The following is a 16,427-nucleotide window of genomic DNA, read 5'->3' on the forward strand; positions in this document are numbered from 1 at the left end:
ATAAAAAGTAGCTAGTTGCATTCGTAACACATGGTGCACTCTTTCAGGGTGGGCTGAATCTAACAACTCCTTGATGTAGTCCTGCCCTGGCTGGCGTGTTTGTATACGCCCGCGTTTCTTATGCCTTGAATAGGCTAAGATGAATAATAAATCCTCCAATGCATCAAGATCCATGGAATAGAAGGCGTTGGAGGAGGAGAGTGGTGTTGACGTGGAGTGATCGAGCTGCAAAAGTGGTGGAATGGGTTTTGTCTAACTGCTTTTAGCGATAAACGGGATGAAAAATAGGTGTTGACCACTTTTTCTAGTTTGTATGGGAAAATGAACCCTTGCGATAATGCGCTTTTTTGGGGCTGAATTAGGACTAGTGATAAAGTTGTACCTTTTTCAAGGGTGCACCATTCAAAAAAGTGTTTCTTCCCAATTCGGTTGTGACTAACTAGATTGAGCAAAAATTTGGTGTGAAAAGTGGCACTTTTTTGAGTGGTGCAGGGCCTTAGAGTGCGTCCCGAACAACTATTGACTGATTATCCCGGTTACCAAAGTACGTCGAGTCCACCTGCAGACGCCTAAAGTTATTGCAAATAACGCGGAGTCTCCCATATGAATGGGAACACTTGACTTTAGTATGACGCCTATCATCGATCATGACAACCAGAAGTAGTTAATCGAGATAACTATCTTGGTAGGCGATGTTCACAAGGAAAACGGTTTGATTTTCAGAATGGCAGCTTGGTCATCAATTCTTCGGCCATTCACAATGGAACTGCTATATAATAGGCTTACACCAAGAATTTCAAAAAATATTGTGGATTTGAAGTGAACCTTGTATGCCCGTTCTCACAAGGTCGCGTTAGGCACCATTTGGAGAATTTAAATTATCGAGTCATCCGGTCTGACTGCATTTCAATAGCTGTAGTGGGCAAAAAGCCCGGGGGCCAAAATAAACTGCAGATATCAAGACCTATGACGCATCCAACTGCATCGGCCCAAAACTTTGGTATTAATATACAATATTTACATAATGATTTCCGCAACCAAATCTACTTGCTATCTGCATTCCGTCTCGCAACCTCCTCAGCCAATGCTTTTCTCATAACGTCCTTTGGCGCATCTATACCTGTCCACAGTTCAAATTGTGCATAGCCCTGCTCTAGCAAAACATCCGTTCCCCGAACAACCTTCCACCCACCAGCTCTCTCAGATGCCTTCATCAACGGCGTAACATCAGGCTTATACGCCATCTCGACCAAGACACCTCCCTCCTTCCCAAACAAGGACAGGGGGATATCATCTTCCGTAATCACATCTCCAGGAATATTGCCAATAATCACACCCAAAGGCAACGAATCTTGTTCCGGCCACGACGCGACGTTATAGCTATCGACGACAATAACCTTCGATTTGTCCTTGAACTCTTCTGCAATCTGCTCGGCTTTTGACTTGGAGCGGTTGTAGATGTAGATTATCTTGACATTCAACTCTGCGAGAGCGTATACCGCCGCGCGAGCTGCGCCGCCGGCGCCGATAACCAAACCGCTGGACAGCGGCCGCGAGGGATTGGACAACCGGTCCACGATACACTGTTTGATCCCCAACCAATCTGTATTCTCGCCCGTTAACTCCCTCTTCCCGTCAACATCTGTCACAACAACGGTATTAACCGCTCCTATCTTCTTCGCGGCGTCGGAAATACCGTTTAGAAACGGCATAATCCCAAGCTTATGTGGCACGGTGACTGACGCCCCGCCAAACGTCGGGTCTGCTAGTACGGCGGAAATCTCATCTTTATCGAGGTTTTGGACGTCGTACAGAGAGTAGTGGTAAGGAAGTCCGATGAACCTGAATGCCGCGTTGTGAATTGTTGGTGAGAGTGAGTACGAGACATTGTATCCCAATAAGTAGAATTGCGTATCTGCCGCCATATTTATAATCAATCGACGCGTCAAAGGATGGTGATGGTAGATCGGTATGAAGTACACAGTGAATTTGAATATTCTTGGCTATCCCGTCGAACACCGGGGGAACGAGACTCATCCCTGCGCAAAAGCACACGAGCGCATGCTTTGCGTATCTAAAGCGGGAGGTGCTATACCATATATGCCATACATATAAAAACGCCCACTGCTCTCTTCTGAGGAGCCGATCACATGCCCCTCATCTCATCTGTTACAATCTGAACGAGATTCAGAGGATTTATTGTCTGTTTTCTAATTGTTACGATATACTGGACACTTTTGGGATACCGGGCAGATCAAACAGCCTGACGCCCCAGATGCCGCTCTCGAATCAGTTGTCGCCGAGGATCCCCGCCGGCTCTGTGTTGGAGCTTTACAGATATTATTTCCACACACACCCGCTTCTGTATGCTACCTGACGCCTACTTCGGGCAAGCTTAGCTGAAGTACTAACCGGGCAATATAGTGTCAAGGCGGTGACAGTTTCATTAATAAGCGGATCAAGCGAAATCATCTCATCATACGTGACCGAATTGCTCTCCTACCAAGCTAAGAAATCAAGTTCACTAACACCGTCGAGGTGGAATAAAGTCCCATTCAGTAAAGACAAGGTTGCAAAACTTGCGGTATACGGATTCTTTGTTGCTGGGCCTCTGCTTCACTGTATGTATGTGACTGTTTGTGCGAGATGAATGCTGACGGGAGAGTAGATATTCTGGCATTAGTGGCTCGACTTGCACCGCCGTCTTCGCGGTTCAGGAAGCTTCGATTATATTTCGCTGCATTGTTACTAACGCCGCTCCTTGATGTTGCACATATAGTCACAATGTCGGTTGTTGCCGGTGCACGCAAACCGCAACAAGTAAGAGCTACACTTCAACGCGGTGTTTTACCGGCCGTGAATGTTACTGCGCCGTGGTTCCCGGCGATAATAGTGATTGCTTCGAGTTTGGGGATTAGCGTTGACGGGTGGACGTTGCTGTGTGCGACCATTGCGGGTGGCATCGGGGTAGTTGGTGGCGTTGTGTCTAAAAGCAGACGGTAGTTTGAACATCGTATACATGGGATGGCGTATAAGGATTTCCTTTATTAATTTTTTAAAACCATTATAGCTGAATATATAGAATATTATATACATAATCCGCGACCAATACCAGTAACGCCCATAATGCCAAATTGTACAAGTACAAGCATTCGAGTAGCTCATCTTGGTGCCCTCCCAGTAGGACGTCTTTGAGCTCTCGGATGTATTCCGTCCTGCTCCTCCTCCTGCTGCTGCTGCAGAAACTCCCCAGCATGACTCCTCGCATGTCTGGGATACCTCTGCAGGCGAGCTTCATCCTCGGCGACTTCATCCTGACTCTCCTGCATCTCGTCATGCATATGAAGCACCCGCCTCTGCACTCTCCCAGCACGAACACCACCTCCGTCCTCCCTTCGATCCCTATAAAACTCCGCAACGGAACTAATTCTCCCAAACGGGGTGGTGCGCAACAGTGCCCCTTGTGGCACCTCGCTCGCATCATCTGGGATCCGATGCATCAGCTCCTGCAAGTCCAAATCCTTCCACGCCGATGCGTTCAAAAACGACATCGGAAGCGTTCCGGGGCTGGCTGTTGCAATGGCAGCGGCAGCACTTGCAGCACTTGCAGCCGAAATCGATCCGCCGTGTAATGCGGTCGTGTATGCTGCTGGCCTGTACCTCCGTAGTTGCGAGAGCAGAATGCCGAAGGCTGCATGTTGGTCTGGAACAACGTCATCTTCGTCCTCAGGGTTGATTGGTTGGAATTCGGGGGGAATGACGATTTCTTCGTCAGGGAGGTGAGTCGAGACCCAGTCTTCGAAGAAAAGGGCGGATCGTGGTAGATTGAGGTGAATATGCGACCGACTTGAGTCGCGTGGCGGCATTCTTTCTATGGTCTGCAATGATGCATATCACATGAGTGGTGCGGATGGTCTGGGGTTTAACTAGGTGATGTTTGATTGATATGATGAGGCAAGCTGGCGGTTTGTTTTGGCCGCCGATAGCCAGGGGCTAATAAAGTTCAAGTGGATCTTGAACTCTATCTCGCTTAAGAAAACATAGCCCTAGGGCTGGCTTGCTCATGAGTTCGTGACTGCTTTTCGAGTCTCAACCTATCGTCCCACGCACATAGCGAGAGCACAGCGAAGGCGACGCCGCGGCGACTTGCGCAGGTGAAGGAGGCCGCTACACTGGAATTCGAGATCGCGAAGTTTACGATTAATCACTTTGTTGTTACCACTTGTCTTCCACAGTTAAGATATATTCCTGGACATCAGTCATTGACTCTATCGGTATGTATTATTGAATTCTAAAATAGTGATGAACACAGTTGGATTGAATTGGGGAGCGGTTGAAAGGGAATGGCTGCTGAAGGGCAATAGGAATATAATCACTCCCTTCTACAAACAAAGACTTAATTCAACATGGCTCACGAGGACGTTTGGTACTCGCACCCCCGAAAGTACGGCAAGGGCGCCCGTCAATGGTATGCAATTTACTTATTTGTGGATCCGTCGGCTCGTGTTATCGCATGTTGAAAACGAACGAAGGTCAATTTGCCATGAATGGAATGACTTGTGAATGGGGTGAACTATATTACCAACAAATAGAATGATGCTGACTGGGTGTATAGCCGTGTGTGTGCTCATCAGGCTGGTTTGATCCGTAAGTACGGCCTCAACATCTGCAGACAATGCTTCCGAGAATACTCCAAGGATATCGGTTTCGTCAAGGTTCGCTCTACTTCTTTGCATATATTATTGACTCTTACTACGGTATGAACGTTGGGACTAACTAAATGTAGAACCGTTAAATTGCAAATGAAAAAAAAGCAGCTTTGTGTCCTGTCGAGGTTTATAATAGGCGTGCATTTGTGTATTATTTTCATCAGTAAATAAAATTGGGAACTCTTATTTTAAGTAATATGATATTATATTGCTTGATGTCGTGCACGTCAAAGTCTTGCGACATACCGAATTATATAAGGAGGATACCCGTAGTAAAGGCTGAATATGAGAAAGTACATAAGAGGGGATGACTGGGTGGATGATGGTTGGGATTTCTGTGGATCTGAGATATAACTAATCATGGCCCTGTGTTCTCGTTGATATTGACTCGCAATCCTGCCGTGCTGCCTTTGATTATCTGTCTACCGTGTAATGATTCCTAGCTGAACATATGCTGTCATGAAAAATCCACCACCTCCCACAACGCGATGCCCTTTTACACATCCAAAACTGGGCGCTTTTACTACGGTCGGCTTCTGTTACCACGGGTACGGCAAACTGAATCCAATATCTTGGGCAAATTAACGCGCGCGATAATTGGCGACGAGTCTTATTGAGCTCGAACATGACTTGAATACTTGATAAATATGTCAACTGCTTTCACAAGTTTTACATACTGCAAGGAGTCCACGCCAGCCGTGCTTGACCCGGTTCTGCCAAGTGCATTCATTGGTTCTCGAGAGATATTGCTGTCAGCATTCCCAAAGGCAACGAACCGCACGGGCCCTCGGAGCCTAATACAATTTACAGTGCAACGGCATCATATTAATATTTTTGATATTATTCCTATAATGGCTATCGTTTGCTAAAAACATAAAGTGAATTAGCACGGTGTGTCCGGATTGGGAAGTTCCGCGTAATGTTGTGGTAACTAAACCTATGTGCAGCAGTGCGCAATTTTTGCATTCGTGTTGGTTCAGGCAATAACGAGAGAGCGTTGGCAGAATATTATGACAAGACATGGATGGATGCTTGAGCTTGCGCTTAGCGGCTCACGTCTGACGGTTTTCGCTAGACTCTGCAGTTGACTGGTAGAACTGGGCGGGTCACTGAAAAGGGAGACGTAAACGCACAGGAAAGCAAGCCATAAACGGAACACTCGGTTCTGGTTCCGCGGCAGTGTATTCCTGAATAGGCTATATAAAGACGGGATATCGCATTTGCGGCAGAAATGCATGGGATCGCGATACTTGCACCTACACTTTGAGCCTGTTGGGCCAATGCTCTTTCTTGCGGACTTGAAGTAATAAGAGGAGATGCGGCGACGGACTAGTTTAATTCTTTATAACGGCAATCGCGTCGGAATATAATGCCGTAGCAAGCATTGTAGCCGGCATAGCAGGCAGCTGCATTATTGGGGTGCGAAGTTGCGTGCGGAGGCATCGCGCAAAAAAAAGTTCCTCGGGTTTATGCCTCTTGCAGAAACAGAAGCAACCATTCATACCTAATGCGTCGGTACTAGATTGGTCGTCTAATTATGAGTGTACAATGTGAAGAGACCGCTAGACCGAAGACCGGAGTTAGATTCCACAGACAATGGACACAGCCTGCACGGGCAGACGGCAGGTAGGGGAATAACGAAACTGAGGTCGCCCATTGGCCCGGCAAGATAGCTTTAAAGGAAGTAGCGAACCGGCACAGACCGAAAAGTTGCAAGCCGGCTCAAGGAGCACGCGCTACTGAAATAATTATATCGTCGAACCCGAACCGGTCCCCGGTTCACTGCTCACAAGTTGTCGCAGACACCGCCGCCGCCGCATCCTCGCCTTTTATCTCCCTGTCCGTCGCCATCACCTCCTCCTCTTGCACTCTTTCCGTCTATCCCGCTTCCTCTCCATTAGCATCTCCAGCAGTGACTGCCGATTGTCCGCTGTCAGCAATGGCCTCAGTCCTCAGGTCTGCTCGCGCACGCGCGCCTGTTCAGTCTGTCACCCTTGCCCATTTCGCGCGCTGGTACGCCCCTCGGCAAGCCCCTGCAGTTTCCTGTGTCCGTCTCGTTGCACCAAGCCGGTCTTATGCTACTGAGACTAAGCCGGTTGCACCCATCACTCCCGCAGCGCCTAAGAAGAGTCGTCTCGCGCAGGTCGGCAAGTTCTTTTGGCGTTTGACGTATGGTTCCGCTTTGATTGGCTTCGGCTACCTCGCATACGGCATCTACGAGGACCGTCACCCTGTAGACCAGCATCCGTCGGACCCATCGAAGAAGACTCTCGTCATCCTTGGTAGGTTTATTCTACTTAATTACATCCAATTGCTGCAAATTACTTGTGCTATTTTGCAAAAAAAAAGTTTTCATGCGCTTTTTGGTGAGCAGCAGAGCGTTTGTGTCTGCTTGTTCTTGTTTAAACCATCTAGCATGCATCTTCGTCGCATAGACTCATGCAATTCATACTGACAATCAATAGGCTCTGGATGGGGTTCCGTTTCTCTTCTCAAGAAAATTGACACCGAAAACTACAACGTTGTCGTGATCTCGCCTCGAAACTTCTTTTTGTTCACCCCTCTGTTGCCGGCGTGCACGACTGGCACGATCGAGCACCGGTCCATCATGGAGCCTCTCCGCAACATCCTCCGCCACAAGGCTACCTCTGTCACGTTCTACGAAGCCGAGTGCACGAAAATTGATCCTGTTAATCGTGTCTTAACTCTTCGCGACAATTCTGAGATCAAGGGTGATATTGCCGAGACCTCGCTCCCATTTGATTATCTCGTCATTGGTGTCGGCGCACAAAATACTACCTTCGGCATCCCTGGTGTCCAGGAGAACGCGTGCTTCTTGAAGGAAATCCATGACGCGCAAAAGATTCGCACCCGAATTATGGACTGCATCGAGACCGCGACGTTTAAGGACCAGACGGAGGACGAGCGTAAGCGTTTGCTGCACATGGTGGTCGTCGGTGGTGGTCCTACCGGTGTCGAGTTCGCTGGCGAACTCCAGGATTTTTTCGAAGAAGACCTGCGCAAGTGGGTTCCCGAGATTTCAGATGACTTCCATGTCTCGCTCGTCGAGGCTTTGCCTAACGTTTTGCCTATGTTCTCTAAGCAGCTGATTAACTACACCGAGAAGACTTTCAAAGACGAGAAGATTAATATCCACACCAAGACGATGGTCAAGAAGGTTACGGAGAAGACTATCTTCGCGGAGGTTACCAAGGCCGACGGTACCAAGGAGATGATCGAGATGCCTTACGGTCTCCTCGTCTGGGCCACCGGAAACGCGCCGCGGTCTGTTGTTCGCGACTTGATGACCAAGATCCCCGCGCAGGCCAAGGCCCGTCGCGGTCTCGAGGTCAATGACTACCTTGTTGTGAACGGCACTGAAGGCATCTGGGCACTGGGCGACTGTGCTGCCACGAAGTACGCTCCCACCGCACAGGTCGCGACACAACAGGGCCAGTACCTCGCCCGTCTTTTCAACACGATGGCCAAAACCCAGGCTCTTGAGGAGGACATCTCCCATCTCGAAGAACTGGGCCACGCTACCGCGTCCATCGACGACAAGAAAGCTATTGCCGCCGAAATCGAGACCAAGGCGAAGACTCTGCGTCGGTCGAAACGCCTGATGCCGTTCCAGTACACCCACCAGGGCTCGCTCGCGTACATTGGTTCCGACAAGGCGATTGCAGATTTGACGTTTGGTGACGGCAATAACTTGACATCGTCTGGCCAGTTGACGTACTTGTTTTGGCGGTCAGCGTATGTGTCGATGTGCTTTAGCACGCGGAATAAGCTACTAGTTATCATGGATTGGTTGAAGGTCAAAATGTTTGGTCGGGATGTCAGTCGGGAGTAGTTCTTTGATGCGCTGCGAGGTTTTTGAGATTGTGTTTTCTTTACTATAGACGAGTGTGCGTTTATTTCTATGAAAGAGTGTATGTTACAATAATACATAATGCTACATAATGGATGGACTTGCACTGGGGAGGTATATAATGACATTGACGTCGATACCAGATAATATGCTGCTACGATATTTACATCAGCTATTCTCTCACCAGTACTGATAGGAATTAGAACTGAGTCACACTGGATCCGACTCATTGCTCTAGTTCTCGTTCGTTCCGTATAATTACCGGACTGGCGTCCGCGATGATCCTGCCTGCGCATGACAGTGAGCATGTGGTAATTACTAGGATTCCGATCCATTCACCCGCGTGCTGGCGCCCGCGCCAACGTCACTGCTGACATTTTGCCCGGGGTTCGTAGCTTATGTTGCGTTTGGGACTAATTGGAGCCTTAACTACGACAACGGCTGAGCGTATGCGGAGTAATCGTCGATTGCTAGTCTATCACGAGCACCGCGGCGTTGACAGGATCTATGAGGACACGCTCCGAGCCGAATTGGACTGCTTCTCACTTTTTTCCCCGCATATGAACGCGTGCCCTTCAGCAGCGGCGCCGGACCCGAAGACTTCGTATGCACATACAACTCAATTATGGCGCTCGCATTTGCGACAGTGTGGCAATTTGCGAATGCAGAGAACTGTGCGGAATTCGCCGGTGCTCATTCGGGTATCCGCGTGGATTCCAGGGGCTGCCCCGGGGCCCAAGAGGACCCACAGGTATGGGCAATGGACCCGGACGTAAGGGCCGGGTAATATAGCATAAGTGCGAAGTGGGCAGGGTAACAGAACAGAAGTTGTGGCCGGCGCCGAACACTTGCCGAGGAAAGACGTTGGTGGACCCCCCGCAAGACTCTTGAGGACCGCGGGTCGCGGGGAATCGGTAGCTCATACATATACGTATAGCCTTCCCGTTCTAGCTCTACTTCCCACTCAGTCTCGTCACTCGATTCTCCCTCCCCCCTCCAACTACTTCAGCAACTATCACTATGTCCGACACCGCTTCTCTAGTGTCTGCCGTCGAGATCCTCGGTAGCATCGAGGAGTCCTACAAGACAATCCTCACGCCCGATGCCATCGCATTCCTTGTCTTGCTCCATCGGACTTTTAACACAACCCGCAAGACACTGCTTGCCCGCCGCGTCGCCCGTCAGGCCGCCATCGACGCCGGTATCCTGCCCACATTTCTGCCCGAGACCAAGTTCATCCGCGACGATCCCACATGGCAGGGCGCGCCACCGGCGCCCGGCCTCGTCGACCGCCGGGTCGAAATCACCGGCCCGACGGATCGCAAGATGGTAATCAACGCGCTCAACTCCGATGTTTGGACATACATGGCCGATTTCGAGGACGCGACCTCGCCGACGTGGGAAAATCTCGTGTCCGGACAAGCCAATCTCTATGACGCTGTCCGCAGGCAAGTCGACTTTACTGTGCCCGGCGGCAAGGCATACAAACTCCGCACCGACCGCCTACTGCCAACGCTCATCGTCAGACCGCGAGGGTGGCATTTGGAGGAAAAGCACTTCCTCGTCGACGGCGAGCCCATCTCCGGCTCGATCTTCGATTTCGGTCTGTACTTCTTCCACAACGCGCACGAGCTCGTCAAACGCGGGTCCGGACCATACTTTTACCTGCCAAAGATGGAGTCGCATCTCGAAGCGCGGCTCTGGAACGATATTTTTAAGCTCTCGCAGGACATGATTGCCATGCCGCGCGGAACTATCCGGGGGACGGTCCTGATTGAGACTATCTTGGCCGCGTTCGAGATGGAGGAGATAATTTACGAGCTGCGTGAGCATTCCTCGGGACTGAACTGCGGTCGGTGGGATTACATCTTCAGTTTCATCAAGAAGTTCAGGCATAATCCCGCGTTCGTGTTGCCCGACCGGTCCGCGGTCACAATGACCTCGCCGTTCATGGAATCGTACGTCAAGTTGTTGATCAAGACCTGTCACAAGCGCGGCGTGCACGCTATGGGCGGTATGGCGGCGCAAATCCCCATCAAGAGCGATGCGGCGGCGAACAAAGCGGCCATGGAGAACGTGTACAAGGATAAGCTTCGTGAAGTCAATGCTGGCCACGATGGCACCTGGGTCGCGCACCCCGCGCTTGCGGCTATTGCTTCGGAAGTCTTCAACAAGCATATGCCGACGCCAAACCAGCTGTTCAAGCGAACAGAGGAAGTGGTTGTGACCGCGGCGGATCTGTTGAATTCAAAAGTCCAGGGAAACGTCACCGAGGACGGCATCCGGAAGAATTTGGACATCGGCCTCGGATACATGGAGGCCTGGGTCAGAGGTGTCGGATGCGTTCCTATCAACTATCTTATGGAAGACGCCGCCACGGCCGAGGTGTCCCGGTCACAGCTCTGGCAGTGGGTCACGCACCAGGTCACTACGGCCGAGGGAATCAAAGTCTCCAAGGAGTATGCGCTCCGGATCTTGGAAGAGGAAACCTCAAAGTTGGAGAAGTCTGCGCCGAAGGGCAATAAGTTCCGACAGGCGGCGCAGCATTTCAGCACACAAATCACTGGCGAGGATTATGCCGATTTCTTGACGACGTTGTTGTATGACGACATCACAAAGATCAACAGCAAATCTGCCAAATTGTAATTTTGATGACAAAAAATTTGTGTTTTTGAATTTGCTACGTTCGTTTAGTCAACTTGCGTAATCTCATGGTGTATCACAATGACATTCATAATCATTATATTATCAAACAAAAGTCAGAAACCATAACTCCGATGCGTTCTCATTCCTTCCCCGGCCCATTCTCGTCTCACCAGATTTGAAACCACTTCCCCTTGTTCTTTTCCTCTTCCTTCTCCATCTTTCGTAGCCGTTCCCGTTCCTCAATCATCTTGTTCTGCGCAGCCATCTGCGCCTTACTTTGTGCTGTTGCACTCCAACTCGCGCGATCGCGTTCCCGGATCACACAAGCGGGCTCGACGGTATCCGAGAGCATCCACGCCGGACGGGACGATTGTGCATTTGATTGTATGAGTTCGTAGAGCTTGTTGTCGTGTTCAGACGCGTCGCGAAAAGCTTTTTCCTGGTAGTATTTTTGGCGTACTTCAGGCGAGAATTTCTATTTGACCGAGACAGTGTCAGCTTGTTACCGGCGACCAAAGAGACTTTTAAAATTAAAAAAAAAAACAGTAAATTTTGAAAAATAGGGGGACGGGGAATGGTAGAAGTGAAGGGACAGTGACTTACGGCCACGACTTCTTCTTCTGTGGGGACGGTGTTTTTGTACAGGACAATCCCCAGCCCCACAATGCCAGTGCCGGCGAACAGCATTTTTAGGTACAGCAACGTCGACATTGCGGCAATTGGAATATGCTGAAATCAAATCCTCTGTGGAGATGTATATAGGACAGTGAATATCAGGAAAATATACAGAAGATAATATGATGGCGTGACGGGGATGCGGCGATACGGAGACGAGCGGTAATTGTTGGTGGGCTCAGTTTTCACGATATCGGGTTGGAGCGTGACGTTTGTTGCAGTGTGATCGATGCGGAAGCATCTGCACTCAGTTCCTAAAATTTGCAACAAATGCAGTCCTTTGTAGGACTAACTGGTGAAAATTTCCAGACCCTCGGTTGCCTATTAAATATTTTAAAATCGTAATTAACATTAATATAAGCAGTTCATGCGCAACTATGTAAGCGAATCAGCATCATGGCATACACATATATGAGTCTAACATCATTTATTTATGGTGCTCGGTACTCGGCAATACTACAAAGCAGTGGTTATTGCGTCGTCCATGTCTCGATATTCAGATTGTTCGGGACAGTTTTTTAGTTATAAGACTGAGCTGATCCGTGTCTATGTCTCGGTTTGCTAGCTGATAATGCAAAACCGTCAGATATCATTTAATCCTAATATTTGGTCCGCGAGCTCATATTACACAAATAGAAAATAGTATATTATACAGACCACATCGTTTCACCGTTTTAAATGCTATATCCATAATCTACATAATCTTCTTCGCCTATCATCCACATCCTTCCGTTCAACTTTAAACTGACGTTTAAGCGGCACTGCGCAGGACGAGAACGACTGAATCTCCACGCAGAAACATCTTACTAATAAATCTGCTCTTATCGACAGGCCGTCCTTTCTTCCCCTTCGATGTACGCGGTATGTCAGTCCAAATCTGCACCCTATTAGTATCAACTCCAATATCCACTCCACAACATCACCTCACCTCCTTAACATTCTCAAGAACCATGTTAGAATGCCGATCAAATGCCTTCACTCGCGCAAGCAGCTTCTTGTTATTCCGGCATGAAATCAGGACTTGCGATCGGTTATTTACTGCGGCTTGCAGGACCGACAGCGGACCGTTTGAGAATTCGAATTCTTCGAGCTTTGCAAGCTCGAGCTCGGTTAGCTCTGAACGGGGGCGGTTGAGATATTCGCTAGATATACTGTGAGTAAAGTGTCACCAGGCATGTGAAGGATGCTGTGCGAATAAACTTACGCCATGGTATGAGTGATGGCTAGTTTTGTAATGAAGCAAGCGAAACGGGATAAGGAGCGCGAAATGTTAGCAATCCAATTGATATCGGATGCAAATCTTGAACTAGTCGATTATCAGTGAGGAGGAGGCTCTGGTTGTGATAAGTCTGCCCTTAAGAGTCTGTATAAATCAATGTAGCCTACAATCGATTGATCCCGAGTTCAAATCATTTCGTATTCCCAGATCTACCGTGCAGGGCTCCATCGCGGTACTTGTCAGCACGCAGAAATAGGGGTCCTTGACCTAACCCACGCTGCGTGTCCAACGCGACGCGCTAAAGTTTTGGTTTGGTCGTTTGCGGCTGAGGACGCAAATTCCACCTAACGCGTCTCGGAGCCACCACTGCTCGGTCCTGTCACGACTTGATACTGCGATTGTGAAGCTCTGCTTTGTTTACATATCCACCTCTGCACTCGCTTGCTTCTACACACCGTCCAATTGTATTAGTATCTTTGTGTTCTATCTTTGCTTCCTGCTCGCTGCAGAGCCTCTAATATTCGGTCACGTTCGAGATGTCGTTAGACGCGCTCTCGTCGACAGAGTCGCTGCCGGCCACTCGGCAAATGCGCCGTACGTACTCTCACCTCTCAGTCTACCTTACATGCTAACAATCTTGCAGTCAAGGTGCTCTACACCTTCGACAACGCGCAACGAACGACTTGTCTCGCGCGCGCGTCGTCAATGTACTCAGTCCGCGTCGTCCACTGTCCACCATCCTCACCATCCTCCTCCGCAGCTTCATCTTCACACAATCTACTAGGCGTCATCAATCTGCGATCATGTCTTTCTGCCGTCGCATCCGCGTCCCCGGAATTAGTGTCGGATCCGGAGTCAGATTACGCGGTTTACACAGTCGACTACTCCGAGCGCGGCGCGCCTCTTGTGGGACACGGACTGCTCTCGTGGGCGTTGTCAGCGCCGGAGGGTGCGGAAGGCGAGACTATCGCGGCGGAAATGACGGGTAGCGGTGAGGATCTGCAGCAAATGGTGTGCGGACGTGTCTGTTCGAATGTGTTGGCCGTGTTTGGTGGGGGCGTGCGCGAGACTCTGGAAATCAAGCTGCGACTGTCACCGGTATGCTCCATTTTGTGCCGATTCACATTGTTTAGACCCGAATTTGGCTGACTAACGCGTTAAAAGGTCCCAGGTGTCTCGCAAATGCGGTACCTTCGATCTATGCAGCTCTATGTCCGCCTCTCAAAGGTCCTACCTGGTTCGTTCGACCCGTCAGTCTGGTCGAACTTCATTGCTGCAAATCCTCAAGCAATGCAGCTTCTCACGGCACCCGCGTACGCCACTTCCGCGTCGCCTGCGAATGCTCCGCCGAATACGATAGTCCGCGATAAGACCGATTTCGACGCGTTTTTGGGGCTACCGGCGAATTTGCCTAGTGAGATACTCAGTGACAGTGGTAACGCTGCGCCAAAGAGGGCACGTCCAAGACCGAGTAACAGCACGGCAAGGGTATGCCTACGCTCTCTATTATTGTTTATAGCAAGTAGACTAACAATAATAGAAATCGCGGCAGCCGCTTGACGATTTGGCGTCCTCGTCACTTAATGTCGCGAATAACGGGAGCACACCTGCAAATGTACCAACCCGGAAACCGCGATCTTCCAGTTCACGACCACGGAAACCGCGGACACAGTCTGCACGTGCAACGCCTGCAGCTGCGTCAGACGCCATTACATCTGTTATTGACGACGAGACTGACAGTCATACACAGCAATCTCAACAATCACAGAACCAACATCATACTTCGCGGTCAAATGCTCCACGTTACTCGTCTGGCGCGGACTCACATACGCAGTTGTCAAGGAATCCAAATCTGTTGCCGCAGCGACAGGCGCTAGTACGTGCCACGACCGCGCCTACACCATCAATATTCTCCCCACCGTCATCACTATGTTCGACAAACTCGCCATACTTGGAATCACCACAACTTGCATCTTCCCCACCAGGTCCTGGCGCAAACGATAGATTATCGCCGTTACTCGACGGTCCAATCCCAAAGGCGTGGACGGTAGACTTTGACATCAAAACAGCTTCTTCGCACGGTCAGAACAGAGGCACGACGTCACCAACGTCGCCTACAACTGCCTCATTCGACGAACTGATGAACGCGACACTCAGTTTAGATGACCCAGACGTGTTTCTAAGCACGGCAAACAATGACACCGCGATTTCGCTGGCAAACGATTTTGTGAAGGAATTCTATAGATTCGACTCTGAGAACGAGGAATCTTCTGCCAGCGATTTGAATGCGAATACCAGCGAAGTTGGAATATCCACCGATGCGGATATGACCGATGCGATTGAGGCTCACGTTATTGAAGCTCTTGTCATGGAAACGCATAATGCTCAGCATCGCCTACAGATTTCGCGTTCAAAGTCAGGTTCTTCATCGAGTACGAGCGCTTCGGATGGGATTGACGAGGAGCCGACGCAAAAGACGTCACCGATCACGTCGCCTACTGTAGCGGAAAAGGAGGGTTCGCGGTCCCGGAGTCCGGCCCGCAAAATCGACAAGTCAGAGTCCGAAACTGTGACCAAAGCAAAGTCACGAGTGTCGGCTAAAATTAAAGAGAGGATTCACGAGTCGCTCATTCAAGACTTGGCGGCAGGGAAAGTCCCTCGATATTGCGAGAACTGTGGCGATATCAAGACTTCTACGTGGCGTAAGATTCGTGCGATGACGGTCAATAATAAGATGGAAGATATGTGGTTATGCAATCCCTGCGGCTTATATTTTGCGTCGAAAAAGCTCATGAGACCGCAGCATTTATGGAGGGATGATAGCGTGCCGCTATCTTCAGACGCATTTGAAATGGACGTGATAAATGAAGCAGCGCCGGTCCAAACTCCAATTACTCCGAAATTTTTCGCCGCTACCACGCCAGCGGTAACTGTCAGTGCGATAGCCACTGCTGCAGGCAACAGTGAAACGAAGAAACGGAAAGCAGAAGAGCTACGGCAAGGAGGAGAGGAACAGCTCGAGATCATGGAGGTGGAAGAGGGGTCATAGCAACTCCGCATCTGTATTAATGATTGCTGCATTTTTGTTGTGTTTAAAATGGTGTATAGTTGTTGCTTTGCTTGTTCTTCTAATGTCCATATTTAATTGACCATAAATTTCATGTGTTGTCAAATATTATGTTTGCTTGTTCTGCTCGATATTGCTGGGTGCTTGTAATTGATTAACACACAAATAATGATCTTATCACCCGAGCGATTACGGCTCGCCATATGTGATATATAGTGCAGATGTAGTTCCATTCAGTTA

At 49.5% G+C, this 16,427-nt stretch overlaps 9 protein-coding genes across 9 annotated transcripts; 5 read left to right on the forward strand and 4 right to left on the reverse strand.

The window, feature by feature from the left end:
• Nucleotides 1–944: 944 nt before the first annotated feature.
• Nucleotides 945–2,003, reverse strand: V1508DRAFT_423828 (uncharacterized protein). Its single transcript, XM_066941220.1, has one exon. It carries the CDS (start codon nt 1,923–1,925, stop codon nt 1,044–1,046), a length of 882 nt encoding a protein of 293 aa, XP_066793680.1. The 5' UTR covers nt 1,926–2,003; the 3' UTR covers nt 945–1,043.
• Nucleotides 2,004–2,161: 158 nt separating this feature from the next.
• On the forward strand, nt 2,162–3,098 carry V1508DRAFT_423829 (uncharacterized protein). Its single transcript, XM_066941221.1, has 3 exons — nt 2,162–2,364; nt 2,425–2,621; nt 2,669–3,098. Exons 1-3 carry the CDS (start codon nt 2,276–2,278, stop codon nt 3,001–3,003), a joined length of 621 nt encoding a protein of 206 aa, XP_066793681.1. The 5' UTR covers nt 2,162–2,275; the 3' UTR covers nt 3,004–3,098.
• Nucleotides 3,032–3,932, reverse strand: V1508DRAFT_423831 (Apc13p protein-domain-containing protein). The gene has a single exon (XM_066941222.1). It carries the CDS (start codon nt 3,864–3,866, stop codon nt 3,162–3,164), a length of 705 nt encoding a protein of 234 aa, XP_066793682.1. The 5' UTR covers nt 3,867–3,932; the 3' UTR covers nt 3,032–3,161.
• A 202-nt stretch (nt 3,933–4,134) lies between these two features.
• Nucleotides 4,135–4,921, forward strand: V1508DRAFT_423834 (40S ribosomal protein uS14). The gene is made up of 4 exons (XM_066941223.1): nt 4,135–4,274; nt 4,365–4,468; nt 4,616–4,715; nt 4,787–4,921. The coding sequence occupies exons 2-4, from the start codon at nt 4,407–4,409 to the stop codon at nt 4,793–4,795; spliced, it is 171 nt and encodes a 56-aa protein (XP_066793683.1). The 5' UTR covers nt 4,135–4,274; nt 4,365–4,406; the 3' UTR covers nt 4,796–4,921.
• A 1,727-nt stretch (nt 4,922–6,648) lies between these two features.
• Nucleotides 6,649–8,562, forward strand: V1508DRAFT_359357 (uncharacterized protein; the record flags this gene model as incomplete). The annotated part of the gene is made up of 2 exons (XM_066937101.1): nt 6,649–6,991; nt 7,175–8,562. 2 exons carry the CDS (start codon nt 6,649–6,651, stop codon nt 8,560–8,562), a joined length of 1,731 nt encoding a protein of 576 aa, XP_066793684.1.
• Nucleotides 8,563–9,139: 577 nt separating this feature from the next.
• On the forward strand, nt 9,140–11,334 carry V1508DRAFT_423843 (malate synthase). Its single transcript, XM_066941224.1, has one exon. It carries the CDS (start codon nt 9,601–9,603, stop codon nt 11,224–11,226), a length of 1,626 nt encoding a protein of 541 aa, XP_066793685.1. The 5' UTR covers nt 9,140–9,600; the 3' UTR covers nt 11,227–11,334.
• On the reverse strand, nt 11,290–12,219 carry V1508DRAFT_423845 (uncharacterized protein). Its single transcript, XM_066941225.1, has 2 exons — nt 11,830–12,219; nt 11,290–11,701 (listed from the first exon to the last, which is right to left on the reverse strand). The coding sequence occupies exons 1-2, from the start codon at nt 11,935–11,937 to the stop codon at nt 11,393–11,395; spliced, it is 417 nt and encodes a 138-aa protein (XP_066793686.1). The 5' UTR covers nt 11,938–12,219; the 3' UTR covers nt 11,290–11,392.
• Nucleotides 12,220–12,239: 20 nt separating this feature from the next.
• Nucleotides 12,240–13,266, reverse strand: V1508DRAFT_423847 (uncharacterized protein). Its single transcript, XM_066941226.1, has 3 exons — nt 13,106–13,266; nt 12,830–13,043; nt 12,240–12,778 (listed from the first exon to the last, which is right to left on the reverse strand). The coding sequence occupies exons 1-3, from the start codon at nt 13,108–13,110 to the stop codon at nt 12,653–12,655; spliced, it is 345 nt and encodes a 114-aa protein (XP_066793687.1). The 5' UTR covers nt 13,111–13,266; the 3' UTR covers nt 12,240–12,652.
• A 217-nt stretch (nt 13,267–13,483) lies between these two features.
• On the forward strand, nt 13,484–16,406 carry V1508DRAFT_391028 (uncharacterized protein). The gene is made up of 4 exons (XM_066937934.1): nt 13,484–13,714; nt 13,764–14,218; nt 14,285–14,608; nt 14,661–16,406. Exons 1-4 carry the CDS (start codon nt 13,657–13,659, stop codon nt 16,167–16,169), a joined length of 2,346 nt encoding a protein of 781 aa, XP_066793688.1. The 5' UTR covers nt 13,484–13,656; the 3' UTR covers nt 16,170–16,406.
• The last annotated feature ends 21 nt before the right edge of the window (nt 16,407–16,427 follow it).

Source organism: Lipomyces doorenjongii (assembly GCF_038497915.1).
Source record: "Lipomyces doorenjongii strain NRRL Y-27504 unplaced genomic scaffold V1508scaffold_62, whole genome shotgun sequence".
Taxonomy (NCBI): Eukaryota; Fungi; Ascomycota; class Lipomycetes; order Lipomycetales; family Lipomycetaceae; genus Lipomyces; species Lipomyces doorenjongii.

Excerpts from the sequence above, each read along its gene's own strand:
- V1508DRAFT_423828 (XM_066941220.1), bottom strand. The coding sequence starts at position 1,925 with ATGGCGGCAGATACGCAATTCTACTTATTGGGATACAATGTCTCGTAC.
- V1508DRAFT_423829 (XM_066941221.1), top strand. The coding sequence starts at position 2,276 with ATGCCGCTCTCGAATCAGTTGTCGCCGAGGATCCCCGCCGGCTCTGTG. Across the intron at positions 2,365-2,424 it reads TTCCACACACACCCGCTTCT|TGTCAAGGCGGTGACAGTTT; the intron begins GTATGCTACCTG and ends CGGGCAATATAG. Across the intron at positions 2,622-2,668 it reads TGCTGGGCCTCTGCTTCACT|ATATTCTGGCATTAGTGGCT; the intron begins GTATGTATGTGA and ends ACGGGAGAGTAG.
- V1508DRAFT_423831 (XM_066941222.1), bottom strand. The coding sequence starts at position 3,866 with ATGCCGCCACGCGACTCAAGTCGGTCGCATATTCACCTCAATCTACCA.
- V1508DRAFT_423834 (XM_066941223.1), top strand. The coding sequence starts at position 4,407 with ATGGCTCACGAGGACGTTTGGTACTCGCACCCCCGAAAGTACGGCAAG. Across the intron at positions 4,469-4,615 it reads GGCAAGGGCGCCCGTCAATG|CCGTGTGTGTGCTCATCAGG; the intron begins GTATGCAATTTA and ends CTGGGTGTATAG.
- V1508DRAFT_423843 (XM_066941224.1), top strand. The coding sequence starts at position 9,601 with ATGTCCGACACCGCTTCTCTAGTGTCTGCCGTCGAGATCCTCGGTAGC.
- V1508DRAFT_423845 (XM_066941225.1), bottom strand. The coding sequence starts at position 11,937 with ATGTCGACGTTGCTGTACCTAAAAATGCTGTTCGCCGGCACTGGCATT. Across the intron at positions 11,702-11,829 it reads CAGAAGAAGAAGTCGTGGCC|AAATTCTCGCCTGAAGTACG; the intron begins GTAAGTCACTGT and ends TCGGTCAAATAG.
- V1508DRAFT_423847 (XM_066941226.1), bottom strand. Across the intron at positions 12,779-12,829 it reads TTCTTGAGAATGTTAAGGAG|ATTTGGACTGACATACCGCG; the intron begins GTGAGGTGATGT and ends AATAGGGTGCAG.
- V1508DRAFT_391028 (XM_066937934.1), top strand. The coding sequence starts at position 13,657 with ATGTCGTTAGACGCGCTCTCGTCGACAGAGTCGCTGCCGGCCACTCGG. Across the intron at positions 14,219-14,284 it reads TCAAGCTGCGACTGTCACCG|GTCCCAGGTGTCTCGCAAAT; the intron begins GTATGCTCCATT and ends ACGCGTTAAAAG. Across the intron at positions 14,609-14,660 it reads CGAGTAACAGCACGGCAAGG|AAATCGCGGCAGCCGCTTGA; the intron begins GTATGCCTACGC and ends TAACAATAATAG.